The sequence below is a fragment of the Xyrauchen texanus genome, chromosome 47, assembly GCF_025860055.1.
Source record: "Xyrauchen texanus isolate HMW12.3.18 chromosome 47, RBS_HiC_50CHRs, whole genome shotgun sequence".
Taxonomy (NCBI): Eukaryota; Metazoa; Chordata; class Actinopteri; order Cypriniformes; family Catostomidae; genus Xyrauchen; species Xyrauchen texanus.
Genome location: NC_068322.1, coordinates 12,393,736 through 12,417,558, shown reverse-complemented (window position 1 = coordinate 12,417,558; position 23,823 = coordinate 12,393,736). Strand labels below are relative to the sequence as shown.

The following is a 23,823-nucleotide window of genomic DNA, read 5'->3' as shown; positions in this document are numbered from 1 at the left end:
GATTTCTCTCCCTATTTTAGTCTCATCATGTTTGTGTCCAGTGCCAGTTCGTCTTGTTTCCAGGCTTGTATGTTCCAGTCAGTCTTGTTTGTTGGTCTCATTTATGTCGCTCCTGCTTATTAGCCCTGTTCCTGTTCGGTCTGGTAATTCCTGATTCCCCGTTACCCTAGAAGTTTATGTTGTATTTAGCCTTTGTTTTTGTTCAAATAAATCCCCTTATTTTTAACTCTGCTTTTGGGTTGTGTGTGTGTGTGTGTGTGTGTGTGTGTGTGTGTGCGTGCGTGCGTGCGTGCGTGCGTGCACGCGATTAAAGCGGTATGTCTGTGTGTGTCTCTGTGAAGGTTTGGCTAAATTAACTTAGGAAGTAGAGTATGTGAGAATCCTCCCTTGCCACTCGCTGAGGGGGAGCCACTCAGGGGGCATCAGTTGATGGACAGATCATACAAGCATCTAATAGCAATTAAAAATGTCTGGTTGCCATGGAGATGAAACGTAATAGTGGTTTACCAGGGAGCAGAGGAAATGAACGTTGATCTTCAGTGCTGTTAGAGAGGGAAAAGGGATCTAGAGGTGACTAAAAGTGTTTTCTATCCTTACACATTTCTTATCTCTTCATTTCATCCTTGCATTATTTCTTATCACATTTCTTGACATATTAATTTGAATTAATTTTTCTGCTAATTTTATTTGTATAAACAATTAACTCTATACAGTACCTGTTTATAGACTACATGAAATAAAATACCCTATTTTTTTAAATACATGTTCACATTGTGCACGATTCATTGGTGTAGATTATTCCAAAGAAAAAGGTTTGTCTTTGTAATCTTCAAAATTTCAACACCTCTCCTTTAATTTTATGGTTCAAACACTGATGAATAAAATCAAGCCCCATCTAGGATTTTTATCTAGTTGAATATCCTTTTTAATTTGGAAATATATGTCAGATTATGGAAGTGAAAGGGTTTGCAAACACAGTTGTGAAAAAAAGACATGTTGACTTTTCCCTAACTTCTGTCTGAGTGCCCAGTTCACTTTAATTGATGTCCCATGGGTCTTCCAACCTGACTTGACATCTGCCCTCTCTGTTTCCCCAGTGCACCTGTACAAGTGTGATGCGCGGCGGGAGAGCTGTGGGCTGTGTCTAAAGGCAGACCCTCTGTTCGGCTGTGTGTGGTGTAAGGGAGAGAACCGTTGCTCACTGAAACAGCACTGCCCTCACCCGCAGAGCATGTGGCTCGAGCACAATGGCATCAATAGCAAGTGCACGCACCCCAGAATCACTAAGGTAAACCTTACTTTACCCAAGCACAAACACCACAACTCACTGTATACTGTAGCATAGAGTGGGGTCCAAAAGTCTCAGACCACTTTTGTTTGAATGGCAGCATGCTCTCGAGCTGGCTTCACAAGTTGAACTCCACAAGTTGGTGTTCACCTGATGTTGTTATCCAACATGATTTGAGTGTTCCAAAAAACATATTGTATGAAAACATATTTCAATGGATGGAAGAAAATTTGAAGGAGCTAACATGATCAGTGTGACAAATTGTTTGCATTTGATTAATGACTTACAGTAGAAATAGTGAAGTGCCTTTCAGCAATTTTGCATGATAATGTTTCTTTTTTAGGATAAAAACCCCTCACTATTTTCAGGTTTAATTTAGATTTGAAATCCCAGACTTTCAATGTGGTCACAGACTTTTGGAACCAACTGTAAACAGTATACACAGGCCACGGCCGATGCCTAAGGGGACACCTTTAGAGCTGACAGATTAAGCTAACGATTGGAGTGGAAAAGATCCTCAATTGAAAATTAAAAGTGCCCTTATATTTAGGGCTGGGGTTAAACTGTCAGCCTTTAATGTCTTGGTTCTCACCCTCCTTAGAGTAATATTTTGTTCCACAAGTACAGCAAAACCTTTATACAGTAACACAGAGCTAGATTTTAAGAGCAGCTCAGCTCACAGTGAGCAAAGATCTGTACTGACTGACATACACATGCTTTATGATTAATCCTTTGTGGAGATTGGCAACGTATAGAGTAGGAAGAAGGAACATATGGGTGGATTGCTGAAAGAGATATGATGAAATTGCGACCTTGGGGGAAATACTGAGCGAGAATGAATGGTGAGATGGAGTGGATGGATTGAGGTGAGGAGGAGCATGCATTACCAACCACATCTGTTGAGCCACATCAAAATATTTGATGAACATATAAAAGGGAGCACTACTCAATTTGCTCAATGGTATAACCCAAACAAAGTCAAAATCACATGAAACATTAGAAACTTGCATGGAATATATTTAATAAATGTCTACATTTTTATATTGTCTGAAGAAAATATGAGTGGTGCTTGCCCGTGAAAAACTCATGGCCACAATTTTAAGGTGCTGTGGAAGGTTACCAGTGTCTTATGTAGTTGCTAATAATATTCTGGATAGTAGCTAGGGTGTTCTGGGGGGTTGCTTGATGGTTGTTTATGGCCTAATTCAAAAGAGCCCATCCTCAAGTCTCCATGACATTCTGGGTCCTAGATATTGCAAGCAGCACTAATTTTATCAGAGAAATCCAGTTCATCCTGCTTTAAATATACAACAATCCATTAAATATTGTTCACTACATTCGCTTTAAACATTTACCAGTGCCTAGATCATAGCCGAGGTTCTAAATGCCAATTAACGCATTGAAACACAAATAAAATCGAATGAAGCCAGACAGAGCTGTGGATAATGTGAGGGAAGTCCAGGACTGATCTGCTCTATTTTTATTCCATCTGAAGAGCAGAAGCGTATCATAGCTCTCATTTTCTCTCTCTCTCTCTCTCTCTCTCTCTCTCTCTCTCTCTCTGTGATTACCGCTCTCAACATCTTTCTTTGAATTGATCAGCCCACAGGTCGTAATGTATTCTAATGCACTCTATTACTCTGGCATCGCAGATGAAGAATCTTTAGCTGACATTCAAGTAGATGGTGATTAAGTGCTTTTCTCCAACAACTGTCAATTAGCTTGTCAAAGTCACAAATCTAATCAACTTCCCATCTCCTAATGAAAAGAGACTACTCTCTTTCTCTCCCTCTCATACTCATTTGCACCCTTTGTCCATTCGCTCAGTAGAGGGTTGTAATTTTACACTGACTTTCCTGTAAAGTATCAGAGTAGGTCTGTTATTTCACAAATGTCTGCAATGAAAATTAAAAAATAATTTTAGAAAAATTTGGTACTGCAAAAATTATACTGGTCTCACATAACTAATATAAGGACATTATAAAGATTTTTCTAAAATCAATCATTGCCTTTGAGTAAGACTTTTAAGGCTTTGATTAAACCAGATTACTAGAGACTGTTCCATAATATTATTTAAAATGTTTCGGTCAGGCAGGGTGTGATCACATTACATTGGCATGTTTAAAATTTAAACACACAGTCAGAGCCTTTGAAATATCAATATTACCACAGTGCTTTGAAACTAATAAAAAAACTTGAATATCTCTGCTAAAATCGGTATACATTTTATGTGATGGATTAAAGGGAAATTTAGTCTCACCAGGCTGCTAATGAGATCTTTGACCTAAAGCTAGGTCTGGGAGGAAATAATGACAGAGTTGAGATGTTAACCATGTCTGCAGAGCTGGACTTGGAAGAGAAATCGGCCACGGGATTTTACATAACAGCTGGCCCAAAAGTTGAGCTTGTGTTCGCAGTCCTTTTCTACATATTGCGGCGCAATTTTGTGGTCCGTTTTGCATAACGTGGCAGCTCATTTTAGCTTATCGCGGCCTATTCGGCCCGTTTCACGGCCGACCCACCGGGCTGCTCAGTTCTGCCAATGGCCAGTCTGCCCCTGATCGGCCCTAAAGTGTGTCAGCCCACCGGGAAAATGCACGGTATGCCAGATTACCAGTCCAGCCCTGCATGTCTGTATTTCCTTTTGGGAGCCGACGGCCCCCCTTTTTGCCAGATGAGGAATCTGTGTCCTACATTTGGCCTAATAGCCCAGCTGCCAATACACTTAGTGTGGCCCAATCTTGGTACACTGAGGACATGTAGGTCAAGACTTTCAGACTGAGTTTGAAAGGCACATTTATATTGTTGTTGAACAGACACTCAATAAAGCCAAGTTCCTCTCATGTGATTTCAGCTATGCACTGACCCGTGTTATTCACAGCATTACATTTATTCCCTGCCTGCTAGCTATCTCCCTCTTGTCTCTTTCTCCTCCTTATAAAACTGTTTCAGACGAGGATGTCTATAATATCTGGAGAAAGCTATCTGTATGTATTTTCATTCATTTCAGTGGCAGTTACTTGACTGGCACAGGACCCTCCAAAAGTGTGCAATTTGAAATGTGCTATCTTTGCTCATGGGCACTCAGTTCAGTATAGGTGGAAACAGAGGTTAAACATGACAGCCTCACCCTTTTGGCAGTTGGGAGGCCATCTTTGTGTATTCTCCGTCCTGCTACGGGCTTTCCACCTAACCGGCAAATTAAAGGGCGAGAGACATCACTGTTGGTGCCCAACTGCGCTGTCTCCACTCACAAAAGTGCCCACATTGTCCACCACTGTGGCGGGCGAGTTTGCACTTTATATCATGTAATATCTGTTGTATGGCACATCAACTGCCAAATTAAGTTATTAAGAAGGGTTCTTTTTGGTGGCTTCATGTTAATGCACCATAAATGCATTTTCTAACAGTATTTAATGAAGCAGTATCCAACTGTTTATGTTAATGTTATGTTACCAACAAAAGCATGAAGATGCAAGAGATGGCACCATGTGAGTGCATGAAAGGTACATTAATTCTAACCTGATGGATTTTGGTACTGCTTAGCAGCCCTTGTAGCAAAGAATAAGAGGTGTTTGATCGCCTGATGTGCGAAGATGAAAATAAACATCCTTGTACAAGGCTGTATTTATATTCCAATCTTAGCAGCATATGATTTTACATGCTGGTGTTAGCATATTTCTCCCAGACGCTGGCTCTGTGTTCATAAATTAGCACGGCTTTGTTTTTGCTATAGGAAGGACTAGGTTGTGTGGCTGATCATTATTCACCATAAGAGCACAGGCTTTGCTGTTCTGACAGAGTATGGCCCAGTTATCCCACTGAACCAAATTACTCACAGCTTCTCCCACTGCCACTCTCCCCTGACCCTCACTGGCTCCTGCAGGTGCATGAAGGAATCATTTGCTGAGTCATTCTCCACTTCCTGTTGGCTCATACCAATGATGGGGGTGTGGGAGATTTCCATGTAGTTTTTTTAGTTTATTGGAATCATTGGATGTAATGATTCCCTTCATCTCCATGGCATCTTGTCTCCAGATCACCCCACTCAAAGGGCCTCGTGAAGGAGGAACGCTGGTAACTATCCGTGGTGAGAACCTGGGGCTGGAGTTCAATGAGATTAAGGACAATGTGAAGGTTGCAGAGGTGGAGTGCACACCAGTACCCGAGGGATACATTCCAGCAGAACAGTAAGTGTTCAAATTCGAATCACCAACCTGCTCTACCACCTGAGCCACAGCCGCCCACAGGGGAAGACAGGGGAAGTGTTCAGGAAACCTTTTTGAAAACAGCCATTATTTTTGCAATTCCATTTTGTGATGCTAGTGGCACAGAAATTATCCAGTTAAACCTGGTCTAAATTATGGCGTCTCCCTTGAATAACTTCAATAGATTTCTTTCAAGTCTCCAAATAATTTTTATTTCCAGATGTAGCAGGTTAGCATATTGCATGCCTATTAAATGTTGCCAAAATCCCACATATTTTTAAGTGACCAATATGGATTGGCAGTAAACACAGAGGAGAATATTAAACAAACTTTTAATCCCAGTTCAAGACAGCAAAATATAAGTTTGCGTTATTTGGCAAGCATTTGTGAAAACCCTGCTGACAGCTTGATAAATTCTCCAGTATTAATGTCCTGATATCTGCATTTCTCTCCTCTGGGTAGTACCAGCACAAGTGTATTATTATTATTGCTTTTTTTAAACACTGTAATAAGCCTCTTATCATGCTGTGTGATAAAGTGTGACACCTGTCACGGAATGAGAAGCCAGATTATTTCATGTATTAACCTTTCATCTCCAAGACTCATGGATTTATTATTATGGCAGAGACAGAATTTTTAAAGTCTCTCATTTAATATGTTTCAGAAATTGTTTCTTTTTTGACGAGGCATGTCAGCACTGTGTTTTTGTGGAGTTATTCTGGTTGATTGATTGTGTGTGTGTGTGTGTGTGTGTGTGTGTGTGTGTGTGTGTGTGTGTGTGTGTGTGTGTGTGTGTGTGTGTGTGTGTGCATGCGTGTGCGCTTTGCAGGATTGTGTGTGAAATGGGAAAAGCAGAAAAAAGCCAGTTTGCTGGAAATATCCAAGTGTGCGTTGGAGAGTGTCGTTCTGAGTTCATGGCCAAGTCGTCCAAGTACTACTTTTTTGTGGTGAGTATCTCAGCAAAAAACTGGTCATTAAATAACCCCCAATGAGCCGCTGGTCTGTCCTCCATGATCTTAATCAAGCCTTTGCCACTTCAGGGTTGAAATTGCCTAGATTTACTGTTGTCACTCTAATAAATAGTGAACACTTTGGCCTTGTGGCCCTGTTGATGTACTTAGTCATATCAGTAGGCACTTGACTACACCAAGAGTTGGGTCAACACCCAGAGAGTCTCACCATAAAACTTGCATTTTATAGCCAGCCCCCATCATGTTTATTATATACCTCTGTCTAACTCTCTCTCATATCTTTCACACTCCCAGTGCATGTACTGGTATAAAAACCATCAGATTGATATCTAGCCAACCAAATTAACTTGGCTGCAGTATAAAAGCTACTGTTACAGACCCATTTATACACTACCAGTTTTATGCAAACATTAATGACATTTATGTCTCAGTTTGATGTTGTAATTAGGTTAAGTGACACAAGCTGCTTGTGACCAACTGTGCTGGTCTTTTCAGCAGGAAAAGAGAGAGAAAGGAACGTGAAACATGAGTGATTGCCACTTCACCTCTGTTGTTGTGTGTTTTGTATGCTTGTCAGTAATTCCCAGTGGTTGTTTTGACCTTAATTCCTACAGGTCCCCAGATTGCTGAGTCTAAAGCCCAGTCGAGGGCCAGTATCTGGCGGTACCATTGTCAACATTACAGGCAGTTACCTGGATGCTGGCAGCAATGTCTCCATTATATTCAAAGATCAGAAGTGTACCTATCAACGGTAGGGTCGGTATAGTATAGCAATGCCCTTCATGATATCATGGTTCTAGGTTGGTTTGCTGGTCATTCAGTGCCTCAAACTGTGGGAGAAATTCAATAAATATATTAAGTGCTTTAGAGTTTCTGATCTTTATTCAATAACATCAATAACCATCACTTCGTTATTGTTTTACATTGTCTGATCATATAAGTACATTCGATTAATAAAGGCCTTTTGCTTTGCTTTAATGGCAAGAAAATCTTCATAGCCTTTCAATGGATGATGCAAAATACTGCACCACATGTGCTTAAAACTCTTAACTGTATAGACCTTTGATTATTCACAGAGATCTGAAAAATATCAATTATTGTTTTTTACTGTTTTATAACATAGGAGAGGAGGACAGTGGATAACATGCCGCTCTCACGCATCAATGCAAGGCTATGGAAATGTGTCTGTATCTGTGTTTGTGGATAAAGCTCACATTCACAAAGATCTCAAGTTTGAGTATGCAGAGGACCCCACTATCACCAAACTGGAACCTGAGTGGAGTATTTTCAGGTGTGTGTTCTACAAATGCCAATCAAGGTCATGGATGCTATGCTAAACATGGTTTTAGATAACTGTATAATGTTATATATTTTATATATGGTCAACATTAATGAATTAAAGCTGATTTGTGTAATGTTTTTATGTTTAAATTATTCTTATATAAGAGCTTAATATACAGCAATATAAGCAAACTATCAGTAAGCTATTTAATGGTTTATTTCACGTAAACTGTAACTCTGTGGCACATTTGTTTATTGCTGGACACGGTAGTCCAGTCCGACAGTATCGTTGGCCAATGGAGATGCCAGCATTTTAATAGAATTTGTTTGAAAATAGTGATTATTTTTGCTTGTGGTGCAGTAATGACACACTTCAGCTTTAATTGTTGATTATTTTTATAAAATGAATAGCACAATTTTCAATCAAGATTTTTACGATTACAAACATGAAGCATTGCCACACAAAGAACGACAACATGTGAAAGTTAGCAAATGCATCTTTTAAAATGTGGTGTTGGTTTCACAGTGGCAACACACCAGTAACCGTGACCGGGACCAACCTGGACATCATCCAGAACCCTCTCATCAGAGCCAAATACAAGAACTTAGAGGCGGTCAACGTAAGTACAGACATTTCCATACAGAAAACAAGCACTCTGCCCTCACCTAAACTTACACTAGTGAACTTAAATTACCATTAGCAGACTATTCCCTCTGCTCCAATCACCTGTGTCGGATGCACCTCATTGGATACAGGACATTAGTTGTAGAAAAGAGAGAGAGAACGACAAAGAAACAGACAAAGAACAGGAAGGCTGCTGGATCCCAGCAGCAGTAGCAGCAATGTTACCTTTGTGGGGGAAAGAGGAGAATGCCGTTACACAGGTTGGATGCCTAGACAAGGGTATCATGTGTCCTGTCTTCAGAATGGATCCAAAGAGCCATGGGAGGCTTCACTCAGTGAGATCTGATTGAAAGGCAACAGAGACAAAAGACTGTAATGTTATCTTGTGTACGTATCTCACACATGGCCGCGTTTAGCATCTGGGCTGCGATATGATTAGGCCTTGGCACACTGTTTCTCAAAGCACAGTGGAATAAAAGTCATACCCTGCATTGCAGTCTCTGAAAGAAGTCATTTGTGTGGCACAAGATGTCTCATACCCTTGTTTGTAATGTGATCACTCAAAACAAAACTAACTTTGAAAAGTGTTTGACAGGACTGTGTGCTCTGAAACAAAGAGTGACCTGAAATCTATTTTAACTTAAATGATTACACCCTTTCAGACCTTTTATAGAGTTATTTGTGTTAGAGGAATTGAAGGGTCAGTTATGGATTTGTCTGTCTGGTTGCTACGGCTTTGCAGGAGTTCAATTAAAATAACTGGATCTGTAAAACTGCAAAGCTGTGTGGCTTCACAAAACTCAAGGGTCTTGTCAGATGTCTTATTTATACACTTCAAAGAGAATTTGCCTTTAGATTTGCTTACAATGCAACAACAGATAATAAACTTGGCTTCTTAATAAAAGAGGGGAAAAGGAAAGAAAGGAGCGGGGAAATAATGGAGGACAAAAAAGAAAGAGACATAAAAGTAGAAACACTATAACCAAAAGAGAGACAAAGAAAGGTATGGAGAGTCAGATAGTTTTTAAGAAAGCAAAGGTGAGTGCATTTAGTTATGTATTGGAGAGTCACCAGCACTGCTGGCATATCAAAGGCTTAATGTGTGGCCATTTTAAAAGTGCTAATTATTTAGTGGTGCTTGTAGAGTAGACCTATATCTGAGTAGACCTAATACAAGTGTGTGTGACTCAAATTTTAGAGAGATGAAATTAAATCTCAATTTTGACTAAATTATTTAACATGGAATACTTGCCTTCTAAAACACAAATGTCTTGTTTCAGAACATAAAAATAGAACACACAGTCATAGAACTGTCCACTATTGCTTATAATCTAAATCCATCATCATTCATCTGAATCCAATAATATTGTTCTTCTAAATCCAATGGATTTTGTTTTACATTGAATCTTACAACATGGTCTGCAAATATGTCTTGAGATTTTTTTTTAATGGGCATCTGTTCCACCTATTTCCACCTACCAGACGTGTCAGGTGTTGAGTCCCACCACAATGCAGTGTATGGCCCCAGAGCTTCCCTATAGTCTGAGCAGACTGAAGGAAGTTCCAGAAAGGCCTGATGAATTTGGCTTTATCCTGGACAACGTTCAGTCTGTGCTGGCCCTCAACAACACCAACTTCATCTACTACCCAAACCCAGTGTTTGAACCACTCAGTATGTCCGGAGTCCATGAGCTTAAACCAGGATCCCCTATTATACTCAAGGTATTATTGATATTTCATACTGCAATTACCAAATTCTCAGTCAGTCCGAAATCATAGTTGGTAGATCATTGTCCATTGATGATTGTCTCAATTTTAGGGTAGAAACTTCCTGCCTCCAGCCCCGGGTGGTAATGGGAAGCTCAACTATACTGTTCTGATTGGAGATAAACCTTGTACATTAACTGTATCAGACACTCAGCTGCTCTGTGAATCGCCCAATCTGACTGGACGCCACAAGGTCTTGGTAAGTTGCGTTGTGGGTTGCACACTCTTTGTTTAAAATCCTAAATACTGGGGATCATATCCCCTTTGTTATGTCTGGGATGCAGACAGAGAGACTACAAATTCCTCCCTAATAAGATATATTAAAGGAAAATAAAACTACTTTTGCTTCTGAATAGGAACTCTGTGCGTCTGGCTGCTCCACCAGATGCTTGTAGACAGATCAAGAGAGTGCCATATAGTCACAGAAATAACAGATACATTGTCCCCCTCTGCTGTTGGGACGCTTGCTTTACTATCATACAATAACATTGAATAAAGTATAATTCCTTTGTCAGTAGATGTATTTTGTCTTATATCTGAATTAGTATGTTCTTGTACAGGGTACCACAAAACACTGAGGAAATGAAGGATACAAAATATTTTACTTACTGCAAAGGATTGCTTTCATTCAAATCTTGAATCTTGCTCCGCTTTAGGCCCGTGTGGGTGGTATCGAGTTTTCCCCAGGTGCGGTCCACATCACTTCAGACAGTCCCCTCAGCAGCACAGCCGTCATCAGCATCGCCGGGGCTGGAGGCCTCCTCATCTTCTTCATTGTCATTGTCCTCATCGCCTACAAGCGCAAATCCCGTGAGAGCGATCTTACTCTTAAACGCCTACAGATGCAGATGGACAATCTGGAGTCCAGAGTAGCTCTGGAGTGTAAAGAGGGTAAGAGTCTCAATCCAGAATTTGAGACTTGTGTAAGCAAGCAGCAAAATTGGTTTGACACTGGATTAGAGATCTCATTCTGGATTGTTGGGTGCAACTTGGTTTGTCAGGAGACATATTTAGTCACTATTGGCTTTTTTCTGTTTGTTTTGTGTCTTCCGTATGCAGCATTTGCAGAGCTGCAGACAGACATTCACGAGTTGACCAGTGATCTAGACGGAGCAGGCATTCCCTTCCTGGACTACCGCACATATACCATGCGAGTTCTTTTCCCTGGTATTGAGGAGCATCCAGTCCTTAGAGATCTAGAGGTAACCTAACAGTTTGACTGTTGCAATGATGCTAAATAAACCTAGTTTGATTGCAGGTTTGCACCTTACATTGTCATTTTTTATTTAAAATATTTTATAGTCATACATTGTGAAAATATAAAATTTTTATTAATGTGTCTTTAAACAAACTGTTCTGAGCCTGCTCAAAATTCTGTGTAAAGATGCAAAAGCCAAGTTAATTCTGCTCTGACCCACCTCAACCCTTTGTATCAAAGGCAGTTCTGAGGCTGCTTTAATTCTGTGTAAATGAAATGCAGCATCAGTTGTTGTTATGATAGAGCATATATTTCTTAATTTAGTTTCACATTTGAAAAATCATTTCATGTTTCTGTTTTCATAAATGTATTTTTAAAACTATAATCTCATAACATTATTTATGCAGTTGTTATTGCTGTTTAAATACATTTATGCCAGCGCTGAGCAGTAATAAATGGTATGTGTAAATGCACCTAATTGCCACTTTTGTTGCAGCTTCTGTGCCACCTTTGCAGTGTAAAGATGGCTTAAGAGACCTAGCCACTAATGTGCCCATTGACTACCATAAATTTCCAGTAACAATTTTATTTTTGTGCAGTGGACCCTTTTCACAGACTGTTATGATGCATTTACACCTTATTTAGCAACGTAAATGTAGCAAACTTTATGCATTACCATCCATCCATCCATCCATCCATCCATCCATCTTCAACCGCTTATCCGAAGTCGGGTCGCGGGGGCAGCTGCTCCAGCAGGGGGCCCCAAACTTCCCTATCCCGAGCCACATTAACCAGCTCTGACTGGGCGACCCGAGCGTTCCCAGGCCAGTGTGGAGATGTAATCTCTCCACCTAGTCCTGGGTCTTCCCGAGGCCTCCTCCCAGCTGGACGTGCCTGAAACACCTCCCCAGGGAGGCGGCCAGGGGCATCCTTACCAGATGCCCAAACCACCTCAACTGACTCCTTTCAACGCAAAGGAGCAGCGGCTCTACTCCGAGCTCCTCACGGATGACTGAGCTCCTCACCCTATCTCTAAGGGAGAAGCCCGCCACCCTTCTGAGGAAGCCCATTTCGGCCGCTTGTACTCGCGACCTAGTTCTTTCGGTCATGACCCAACCTTCATGACCATAGGTGAGGGTAGGAACAAAAATTGACCAGTAGATCGAGAGCTTTGCCTTCGGCTCAGCTCTCTTTTCGTGACTAACGGTGCGATAGAGCGAGTGCAATACCGCCCCTGCTGCCCCGATTCTCCGGCCAACCTCCCGCTCCATTGTCCCTCACTCGTAAACAAGACCCCGAGGTACTTGAACTCCTTCACTTGGGGCAAAACCTCATTCCCTACCTGGAGTACGCACTCCATCGGTTTCCTGCTGAGAACCATGGCCTCAGATTTAGAGGTGCTAATCCTCATCCCAGCTGCTTCACACTCGACTGCCAAGCGATCCAGTGAGAGCTGAAGGTCACGGACCGATGATGACATGAAGACAACATCATCTGCAAAAAGCAGCGATGAGATCCCCAGCCCACCGAACCAGCACACCTTCCCCACCTCGACTACGCCTCGATATCCTGTCCATGAATATCACAAACAGGATTGGTGACAAAGCGCAGCCTTGGCGGAGACCAACCCCACATGGAATGAACTCGACTTTGTGCCGAGGACCCGGACACAGCCCTCGCTTTGGACGTACAGGGATTGGATCGCCCTAAGAAGGGACCCCCCACCCCGTACTCCAGCAGCACCTCCCACAGTCTCTCCGGGGACCCGGTCATACGCCTTCTCCAGATCCACAAAACACATGTAGACCGGATGGGCATACTCCCAGGCCCCCTCCAGGATCCTTGCAGAGTAAAGATCTGGTCCGTCTGCTCCACGGCCAGGACCGAAAACCGCATTGTTCCTCTTCAATCTGAGGTTCGACAATCGGCCGAACCCTCCTCTCCAGCACCTTGGAGTAAACTTTACCAGGGAGGCTGAGAAGTGTGATACCCCTGTAGTTGGCACACACTCTCTGATCCCCCTTTTGAAGAGGGGAACCACCACCCCGTTCTGCCACTCCTTAGGCACTGTCCCAGATTTCCACGCAATGTTGAAGAGGCGTGTCATCCATGACACCCCTCCACATCCAGAGCTTTCAGCATTTCTGGTCGGATCTCATCAATCCCGGGGCTTTGCCACTGCGGAGTTGTTTGACTACCTCAGTGACCTCCCCAGGGAAATAGAATCTGATCCCCATCATCCTCCGGCTCTGCCTCTACCATAGAGGGCGTGTTGGGATTTAGGAGTTCTTCAAAGTGTTCCTTCCATCACCCAATAACCTCCTCGGTTGAGGTCAACAGCGTCCCATCTTTGCTGTATACAGCTTGAATGGTTCCCCGTTTCCCCTCCTAAGGTGGCGGACGGTTTTCCAGAAGCACTTTGGTGCGGACCGAAAGTCCTTCTCCATGGCTTCTCCGAACTTTTCCCACACCCACTGCTTTGCCTCCCTCACGGCCGAGGCCGCAGCCCTTCGGGCCTGTCGGTACCTTGCAACTGCCTCCGGAGACCTCCGGGACAACAAATCCCGGAAGGCCTCTTTCTTCAGTCGGACGGCTTCCCTGACCACCAGTGTCCACCATGGTGTTCGAGGGTTACCACCCCTTGCGGCACCTAAAACCTTGAGGCCGCAGCTCTCCACCGCGGCTCGGCAATGGAAGCTTTGAACATTGCCCACTCCGGTTCAATGTCCCCAACCTCCGCAAGGATGCCTGAAAAGCTCCGCCGGAGGTGTGAGTTGAAGATCTCGCGGACAGGGACCTCCTCCAAACGTTCCCAGTTCACCCGCACTACTCGCTTGGGCTTCCCAGGTCTGTCCAGAGTCTTTCCCCACCCCTGACCCAACTCACCACCAGATGGTGATCGGTTGACAGCTCTGCCCCTCTCTTTACCCGAAGTGTCCAAAACATATGGCCTCAGATCCGACGACACGATTACAAAATCGATCATCGACCTTCGGCCTAGGGTGCTCTGGTACCACGTACACTTATGAGCATCCTTATGTTCGAACATGGTGTTTGTTATAGATAATCCATGACTAGCACAGAAATCTAATAACAAACATCCACTTGAGTTCAGATCAGGGAGGCCGTTCCTCCCAATCACGCCTTTCCAGGTGTCCCTGTCATTTCCCACGTGTGCGTTGAAGTCACCCAGCATCACTATGGAGTCCCCTACTGGGGCCCTATTCAGGACTCCATTCAGTGTCTCCAAGAAGGCCGAATACTCTGAACTGCTGTTCGGTGCATATGCACAGACAACAGTCAGAGTTTTCCCCACAACCCGTAGGCGTAGGGAGGCTGACCCTCTCGTCCACCGGGTAAACTCCAACGTAGTGGCGTCAGCCGGGGACTCGTGAGTATCCCCACACCGCCCGTCAGCCTCACACCCTGGGAAACTCCAGAGAAGAATAGAGTCCATCCCCTATCCAGGAGTACGGATCCAGAGCCAAAACTGTGCGGCCGATGTAAGCCCCACCAGATCCAACTGGTAACGCTCCACCTCCCTCACTAGTTCCGGCTCCTTCCCCCCCAGTGAGGTGACATTCCACGTCCCCAGAGCAAGCCTTTGCTGCCCGGGTCTGGTCCGTCGAGGCCCACGGCCTTCACTGCCGCCCATATGGTTCTTATTTGGTTCTTTATGCATTACATTTTTTTTAATTAGGTACAGTAAATGTTTATCTCATTCTTGTTCATTATTACCCTAGCATTAATTTAAAACAAAACTAGTGAACACTGCTGCACGGGATTTCAAAAACAGCTGCTGAGGGAGTGACAGTAAATTTGGAATCTTTCTCTCTTCTGACTGCCATGATAAATCTCTCCCATTTTTATCTCTTTTGGTAAGTCGTGGCAACATAATAGTGGAATTTTTCTTTTGCTGTTGGGGCAAAGGGAAACACCCACATGTTTTGCTGTCATCTCCTATTCCCACTATAGAAGTTTACCTTTCAGTTAACTACATGAATTCGAAACCTGGAAATGTGAAAATGGTCCATACTAAATTTGAAGATTAATGACCCTTTACTTGGAAACAATCTTACATGCATGTAATTATTGTGGGAGGAACAGTAACAATAATAGCTGCAAGTATTTTATTTATTTATTTATTTTTTTGTTCTGAAGGACTAGCAGCTCAGTGGGGTTGTTAGGAATTAAAGCTGTCACTGTGTTGTTTGTGTTCACCCTCAGTAAACAAAAGGCAGCAGCTCTCATTATAATCTACTAGCAGTCTCTCTCGCTCGCTCTCTCTCTCTCTCTCTCTCTCTCTCTCTCTTACAACTTTTTCTTCTCTCTGATTTACAATCACTCTTTTGTTAATAACAGTAATGACATGTGACACAAATGTTTTTCAGAGCATTAAAGAACAGAATAAAAATCTAATGCAGTGATGGCTACACCAAGCTACAGGTTATTTATGTCCCATATGACATTGATGGACAGTTTTAATTGAATCAAACACATTTCTTTAGCCAATCATGAATGTCTGTCATCAGGTGTCATTAGCGCACAATTAATGCATCCTTGCCCTGTGAGCAGCTGTCAAAAGCTGAATGCTGTCCATCCGTTTACATGTATGTTTGGTTGTAGATTGCTTTTTAATTATAATTATTAATTTAAAGGTGCTGTAAATGATTTTGTTCATGGGAAACTTTTAAAAAAATGTCCCAACTTCCTTAAAGATATTAATTAAAAAAGTGTCCTTATAGATATCTCACTGTCTCTGTGACAGCTGTAGACTTTGTAAACAGCATACAAAAATGTGTTTACTGTCTGTGGACATTGAACTTTTTCACCTGTCAATCATTTTGCTCGTTCTCATAGTGCTGTATTTGAAGTGGATCTTTGAGGCTGTGATTCATAATATTTGTCAGTTGAGGGCACTATTGTGCCACTGTTGAATTTGACAGCCACAGGAACAAACAATGCTGCTCTTTTGCTCGGTTTTGGACTCAAAATCATCTTTGGAGGGCAGGAATGAGGGGGCATGACTAATTCAATGGCTCAGTCATATGAAAGCTGCAGACTACTAAAATTGCTTACAGCACCTTTAATTTATTTGGTTCTCTTAAGTTTAAGCACCTGTGGGTGTTTCATTGGACAGTGACACTGAATGCTGTTGCCAGATGAGAGATTTTGAATGTGCTTGAAGTCCAAATGAGCCAACTTAAGTAGAAGACAACATTGTTAAACATGACAACAATAACAATTTAGATGCTCAGACTTATGAGAAGGGTCCTTCAATTAAAATTGCTTAATGAATGCAGTTTTCTTCCCTTTTTTGACGTATTCCTATTGAAACAGGAAATTGGGGTGGAACATTATCAAGGGCTAGTCTCTTTTTTAAATAATAAACAATAGACTTTAGTTACATCACAGCCATTACTACTTCATGATTTACTACTTGCTTATTGGTTGCTGGTGGTATTAGGGGGAGGGACATTTTCATTCTAGAGAACATTTGGTTGGACAAAAATCTGTCACATAAATTACATAAATGCATAAATCTGCTAAAAGTGAGTTGTGTCACAGTTTATGAGTATACTAAAATATAGATGACCTCAAAGCTTAAAAAAGACATGAATAAAGGCCACAAAATTATAATTTTGATTTCATGAGGTATTTAATGATCTCTATGTATTGTGAAATATAGTGTTTATCACAGTTATTTTCCTGTTTGTTTTTTTGCCTCAGGTGCCAGGTTACAGACAGGATCAGGTGGAGAAGGGCCTAAAACTGTTTGGACAGCTAATCAACAACAAAGTTTTCCTTTTGTCCTTCATCCGAACCCTGGAGTCTCAGAGAGGCTTTTCCATGCGAGACCGAGGCAACGTTGCTTCACTGATCATGACAGTGTTGCAGAGTAAACTGGAGTATGCAACAGATGTCCTGAAACACCTGCTGTCTGACCTTATCGACAAGAACCTGGAAAGCAAGAACCATCCAAAACTATTACTTAGAAGGTACTCGACACATGCACACTTAAAGTGAAGAGCCATTACTGATCATAAATCCCTTACAAGTGAGCATAATCAACAGAGCACATGTTCTAAATTTTGGAATCATTTCTGTCTGTCTGATTCTAATTATAGTCATCTTCATAGATGAGAGTGAATGACCTCAGTAAATTGTGTTCGATAAATGTATTCTACAGTACACTGGATGGAAATATTCCTTTTGGTGACACTGAAAGGCACACTTTCTCACCCAAACATGAAATGCACTGACACGCTCATCATTAAATTGTAATTAGGATTAATTAGCTCTAGATCCAATTAACAGAGCACTAAAAAACTACTGAATGTAGGGAGATCTGTGAAGCTCAGTTCTCCATGCAATTAACTCTTCTGTATTTTTGTTTTATTATGGCATAAAATTGTTCATACTATACCATGCAAACTGATTTTTGCTCTACTCGTTTGCACTCATGTCCGTTTTTCTTGTAGTTTTCTGGATGTCATTATATTAACATCAAAAATAGCTTCTGTTAAACCCTTGTACTTCAGCTGCAATTTTCATAAGCTGACACTTTTGTTAATTGTGCTAATTGAAGCTGTTCTCACTAGTTTCTCTGAGCACAACAGAAAGAATGATGTAAACACAAAATGTGTTGGTCAAAACAGGCGTGCTAAAAGTAATGTGACATTTATGATACAGCCGGGGAGCACCTCTTGAAATTGTCACATCCTGATTCAATAACACTTTTAATGGCATGTGTGATTAATTTAAACAATGAAAGGGAAGATTAATTGCACAAAGATCTGCTTTACAAATTGCAGGTGAAAAGAAAAGGCATTTCTCTCATTAAGATAGAAAGGCAATGTCAATTGTTTGTTGATGCCTGCAATGTGTGCACATTTTATTTTGAGTTTAGAGCCACTGCTTTAGTCCGTATAGGCTATTTCTATGGATTGTATAGATATACAGAGCGATATCCACAACATGGAACCTGTTTAACTCAAGGACATGCTTAGCAAAACACAATACAGAGCCCTGGCCAATAACAAAGAAATGTTTGTTATTTCCCCCCTCCCTCTCTCTCTCTTTCACTGCATGATTTCTAAATCTGTGTTTAAAATGCAGAGAGGCAGGACATCTTTGGCAGAAGCCTCTAACCAGCTTTCCTTTCCCCATTTCCAAGAATGCATTCGCAATGGTTGCCCCATCTGTCCAGCCTAAACTTGAGATCACAAACATACCCAGGCTAACTAACTAACAAGCGGCTTCAAGAACCATCTGTCGCATTCCGGCACCCAATTCTATCATCCCTCACTCTGTAGCCCACTCACTTTGTCTATGATAACCTAGCGATCACACAACCCATTTTCTCTGTATGCACAGCATTAATAAATTCTATATGTCTCTGTAGGACTACATAGGAATGTGTTATACAGGGTCTCCTATTCTCAAACATGCCTGTAGATGTTTTTCCACATTTTGTTATGTTACAGCCTTATTCCAATTCAAATCCAATTAAATTCATTATTTGCCTCAAAATTCTACAAACAATACCCCATAAAGACTACGTGAAAGAAGTTTGTTTGGAATCTTCGAAAAAGATCATATGTACATATGTATTCACAGCCTTTGCTCAATACTTTGTTGAAGCACATTTGGCACCAATTACTGTCTCAAGTCTTTTGTGTATGATGCTACAAGCTTGGCACACCTCCCGGTGCTTCCAAACTTCTTCCATTTATGGATGATGGAGGCCACTGTGCTCATTGGGACCTTCAATGCTGCAGAAATTTCTCTGTACCCTTCCCCAGATCTGTGCCTCGATACAATCCTGTCTCGGAGGTCCTGTCTTGGACTTCATGGCTCGGTTTGTGCTCTGACATGCACTGTTAACTGTGGGACCTTATATATATATACAGGTGTGTGCCTTCCCAAATCATTTTTAATCAACTGAATTTACCACAGGTGGACTCCAATCAAGTTGTAGAAACATCTAAAGGATGATCAGTGGAAACAAGTTGCACCTGAGCTCAATTTTGAGTGTCATGGCAAAGGCTGTGAATACTTTTGTACATGTGATTTTTTTCATTTTTTATTTTTAATAAATTTGCAAAGATTTCAAACAAACTTCTTTCAAGTTGTCATTATGGGGTATTGTTTGTAGAATTTTGAGGAAAATAATGAATATAATCCATTTTGCAATATGGCTGTAACATAACAAAATGTGGAAAAAGTGAAGCGCTGTGAATACTTTCCGGATGCACTGTACTTTGCCAAAAGCAGTATGTCAGTTGATAAGTACAGGTATGTCTGAATACTCAGTAATCCTGATATAGAAGATGAACAATACCAGGATAATGTATGACTTGTGCTGTGATTCTGAAGTGTGTAATTAGTGGACCCTGATATCACATAAAGATGTGAGCTGAGGATCCATCAGATTGGCGAAACAAATGCAGAAAGAATGGCGGAGAACTTAAAATGTAATGGTTCTTTCCTAATGTAAGTGGTTTAGGTAGTAAGAAAGCTATTGCACATGATCAAATTATACTTGTTTAACAAGACACAAAAATTGTATTTTAGTATTTTTTGTTTGTACGACATAGGTCAAAAAATGAAAAGGTCAAAGAACAATACCAACATGGCACATGTAGTATTTCCTGTAATGTATTTATACTACACATCTGCATGCTTACAGAATTTACTCAATCTACAGTTGAGAAGTAAATTTGGTAACACTTTAGTTTAGATATCAGTAATTAGACAGTAATTCATGACTAATAATTACACTTGTAAGTGACTAGTTATGGGCTTGTTTGGCATTATAGAGTATTTATCAAGCCTTTATTCACTGATTTCTTATTCTATCATGATAGCACCTTTATAATTGCTTTTATCATAACAATGGATTTCTTAGCTAAAAACAAAACATATCAATAGCTAGTGTGATGCAAAATACATCCTTTGTATAAGTGCAAAGAGGATGCTTTTTGTTTCCAATTACAGTAAGCACCAAAAGTCTCTGCCTTCTATATTTATTTTATACTTAAAAGTTGCACATTCACATGGTGTAATGAGAACCTGTAAAGTATGCATTTTGCACATTACTAGCTATTGGTATCTTTTGATTTAAGTTAATTATTAGGAATAAGCTAATTTAATGAGGCTGTTAAGGAAAGGCAAAAATTGAGGGCCTAATAAATACCTTATAATTCCAAACAAGTCTTCAGTTAGTCCATTACAAATCCAATTATTAGTCATTAACTAATGTCTAATTTCTGATCCCTAAAATAAAGTGTTACCATACATTTTTAAATAAATACTGTAATTTGGACACAGCCTTAAGACTAGAGTATAATTTTTCATACGCTTTTCCACGTGTGTTTACATCTTGTGTGCAGTTAAGTGCTCTAGCCTTTCGATTTTATACACTTTTGGATGTGCTCAGTGCATACCCACTACAAAAGGTTTTTTATATTCTTCAGTACAGTCAATGCCTGTGCAGACAACATTTAAAGACAAGGACTGTCCAAGTGTCTGCACGAGACGTAGCAGCACACAGAAAACCAGAGTAAACTTTTGGACTTTATACTCTCAGACCAATACAAATTCACTTTCAATACACACACACACACACACACACACACACACACACACACACACAAGCTTACACACACAGTCAGGCAGAGCTAAACAGAGGTCCTGTGATTATTCTTGAGGGATAATCCTCTGTGAAGGGGGACCATGGTTACGCAGCAGGCTCAGTGGTCCACAGAGAAGCCAATCTTCTCCACATGAGCCGGAGTGCAAAATTGAAATCATTCCTGGCTTCAAGCTGTGTTATTTAATACATGTGCATTAAGGAGGGGACATACTGAGGGTTTGCTTCATCAGACTGTTTGGTTAAGAAAATAAACCCTCTGATGCTGTGAGCCATTTCAATGTGCATAATGCCAATCCATTAGGCAGGTGTGTTTGTGCATGTGCGTTCCTGACCAAATTTTAGCTGAATCATAGGTAGAAAGAGTTTCAATTTCATAGCAGACTGAGACTAACGCTTTGTGAAACCAGACACTTTGTATACTCAGCGCCACACACTTAGCAACAGTGTTAAATCTATGAGCTTGTTTACTAGAGATGTTTTCTGCATATAACAGATACTTGCAGCGCAATATCCTTCACAGAGTGACAGTTCTAATTTTTGTTGGGGCTCTGGAATCATAAACTGCTCTCAGGTCCTTGATGTTGCCAGAGCTTGCTCTTCTCATCCATTTGTCGTAGCAGAAAGCAGCATCAAATATAAATGGCTTTGGGTGAATTTGAGAGAGGATGAGCAAGATATATGGCTGCCTCTCTCTCTCTCATTTATGGAGCGTAGCTCAGCTCCACATCCCGATGCCACTTTACCCATTTTCTACTTACTTTATTCCACTGGAAAATGACTGTTTAATCAGGGTGAAATAAGCACCAGGCGATGCCCACTCCAAGGCTCCTCATCCCTCACCACTGGATGTGCAACACATTTCCTGCCTCCCCTAAATTCCAAAGCTAAACATGCTCTTCTCTCCATGGCAATGATATGTAACATAAGGATTGGAAGGACAGTGATAGGCGCTATTGGCACTGTGGCAACAGTATGGACAGGTTATGCCAGGATTGTCTGGCAATGAGGCCACTTATTCCCCCTCCGGTGTGTAGAGAGGTAACACAGGATATGGGTAAGTGAGTTTATGGTGTCTTGCCAACCAAAATTACCATCAAAACAGCCGATTCCAAAGAAATAGAAAGCTAATGGGAATAAATGGCAATATGAAAAGCTGGCTCTAAAGGGAATGTAGTAAGTAAACAGTTTCCTTTTTATATCTATTTTCCCTAGTTGCTCTGTATGGTCCAATGCCGGGTTTTACCCTCCCACTGCTACTCTTGTAATTGGTCCAACATTTGCAAGCATTGAGATCTGTTGGTAGTGTATAGATGATTACAGGGCAATGTTAGAATGGAGGGATTGAGATGAAAGGAAAGATGAAACGTGACCTCACTGACCCCATGGAACTGTTCTCCTTTGGCCCACTTGGTGCTGTCTGAGGCAGTGGCTACACAACAAGGGGACACTAATCCTTTCCAGGTGTTAGGCCAGCTTAACGGGCACATGCACGCTCTCTAAACAACTGCTTCTCGCACACAGCAATGCATACTCACACGTATACTCAGCGGTACACAGTGGCAGGTCTCTGAAAGGCAACAGGAGAGAGGGAATGCAGGTGGCAGCTGCAATGCAGGGCATTAGAAAGGGGGCCACAGACACACACACCACAATGCTGTAATCCTGAAATATTGATGCTCTGTGCCATGGCTCATTGCAGGGCGCCTTGGCAATTCACCAGCTCCCTGCGGCACACACACATTGAAGACACCGGATCTGAGTGTATTGGGTTTCAATTTGCCACAGTTATTATGTATGTACATCTCTCATACCGGATCAGAGTCTGTGGTCCAAGCAAAGGTGTTAGCCAATCAAGCACCCGGCCCTTCCATTCAGCCACCTTCTATTGTAATGTGATCCATTTTGAGCCCAATGGCCAGACTTTGGAGGGGAAATTAGTGCGGTTTTATTCCAGGTCAGAGTGGGTTCACTTGGCATCAATCCAAGCAGATAATATAAAGGCCTTAATTGGGTTTTTTGTATTAGCATCTTGTGGATTATTGTGGCCTTGGAGTCTGGAAGTAAAGGCAGCCTGCAGATTGTGGCTATAGATTCCAGAGCACAATTCATGTTTCTGCAATTATGCTTGTTTTTATTCATTCATTAGCAGACATTGGGCTTTGTGAAGAGAATTTTTCATGGTCACGGTAATCGCATTTGTGCATGACACTCACAGTGATAATTGTGGCTTTGTACCGCTTTTATTTATTTATATACTTTGTTTGTTTTTTTGTTTGTTTTTCAGAACGGAGTCTGTGGCTGAGAAAATGCTCACGAATTGGTTCACTTTTCTGCTGTACAAATTCCTCAAGGTAAGGAGATTGTTTGCATTTGGATTAAAGCAAAAATGTAGCCAAAATTCAGGATTGGGGTGGGGGGGGCAAATGTTATAATTTAGGAATCAACCATTTAAAGCATATCTGTCGTCTACTAATCTATATAATAAGGAGGATGTGACCACCTCAATGTCTCTGGTGGTTATGGCCATTGAAGATCACTCACCTCAAGGTAATTTGGCACATGCACTGTTGTGTCCAGAGGAATCTTGCAGGAGGATTGGCAGTGGTGCACTGCAGATTGCTATGTATGTGTGGATGTGAGTGTATGTGGTGCTCTTTTAATCAAAGAGGGTTTAACATTTTGCTGACTCCAGTGCTTCTATGTGTCTTTAATGAGACTGCTTATCATCAGGTGCTTCTCTTTTCTACATACAGCATAATGACCATCAGTACTGCAGCAGTACTCTATGTCTCTGGATTTACGCCTATAACCTGCAATTAACCGCTTA

At 41.5% G+C, this 23,823-nt stretch overlaps 1 protein-coding gene across 2 annotated transcripts in view; it reads left to right on the top strand.

Moving 5' to 3' along the window:
- LOC127638792 (plexin-A4) overlaps positions 1–23,823 on the top strand; it is a 322,817-nt gene that overhangs the window by 268,263 nt on the left and 30,731 nt on the right. For both annotated transcript variants that reach the window (XM_052120525.1, XM_052120526.1), the window contains 12 exons: positions 1,098–1,288; positions 5,327–5,478; positions 6,326–6,443; positions 7,082–7,218; positions 7,591–7,758; positions 8,275–8,368; positions 9,856–10,095; positions 10,193–10,339; positions 10,797–11,031; positions 11,200–11,342; positions 17,069–17,337; positions 23,281–23,347. In XM_052120525.1, the coding sequence (XP_051976485.1) occupies positions 1,098–1,288; positions 5,327–5,478; positions 6,326–6,443; positions 7,082–7,218; positions 7,591–7,758; positions 8,275–8,368; positions 9,856–10,095; positions 10,193–10,339; positions 10,797–11,031; positions 11,200–11,342; positions 17,069–17,337; positions 23,281–23,347 (1,961 nt within the window). The remainder of the gene's footprint in view (positions 1–1,097; positions 1,289–5,326; positions 5,479–6,325; positions 6,444–7,081; positions 7,219–7,590; positions 7,759–8,274; positions 8,369–9,855; positions 10,096–10,192; positions 10,340–10,796; positions 11,032–11,199; positions 11,343–17,068; positions 17,338–23,280; positions 23,348–23,823) is intronic.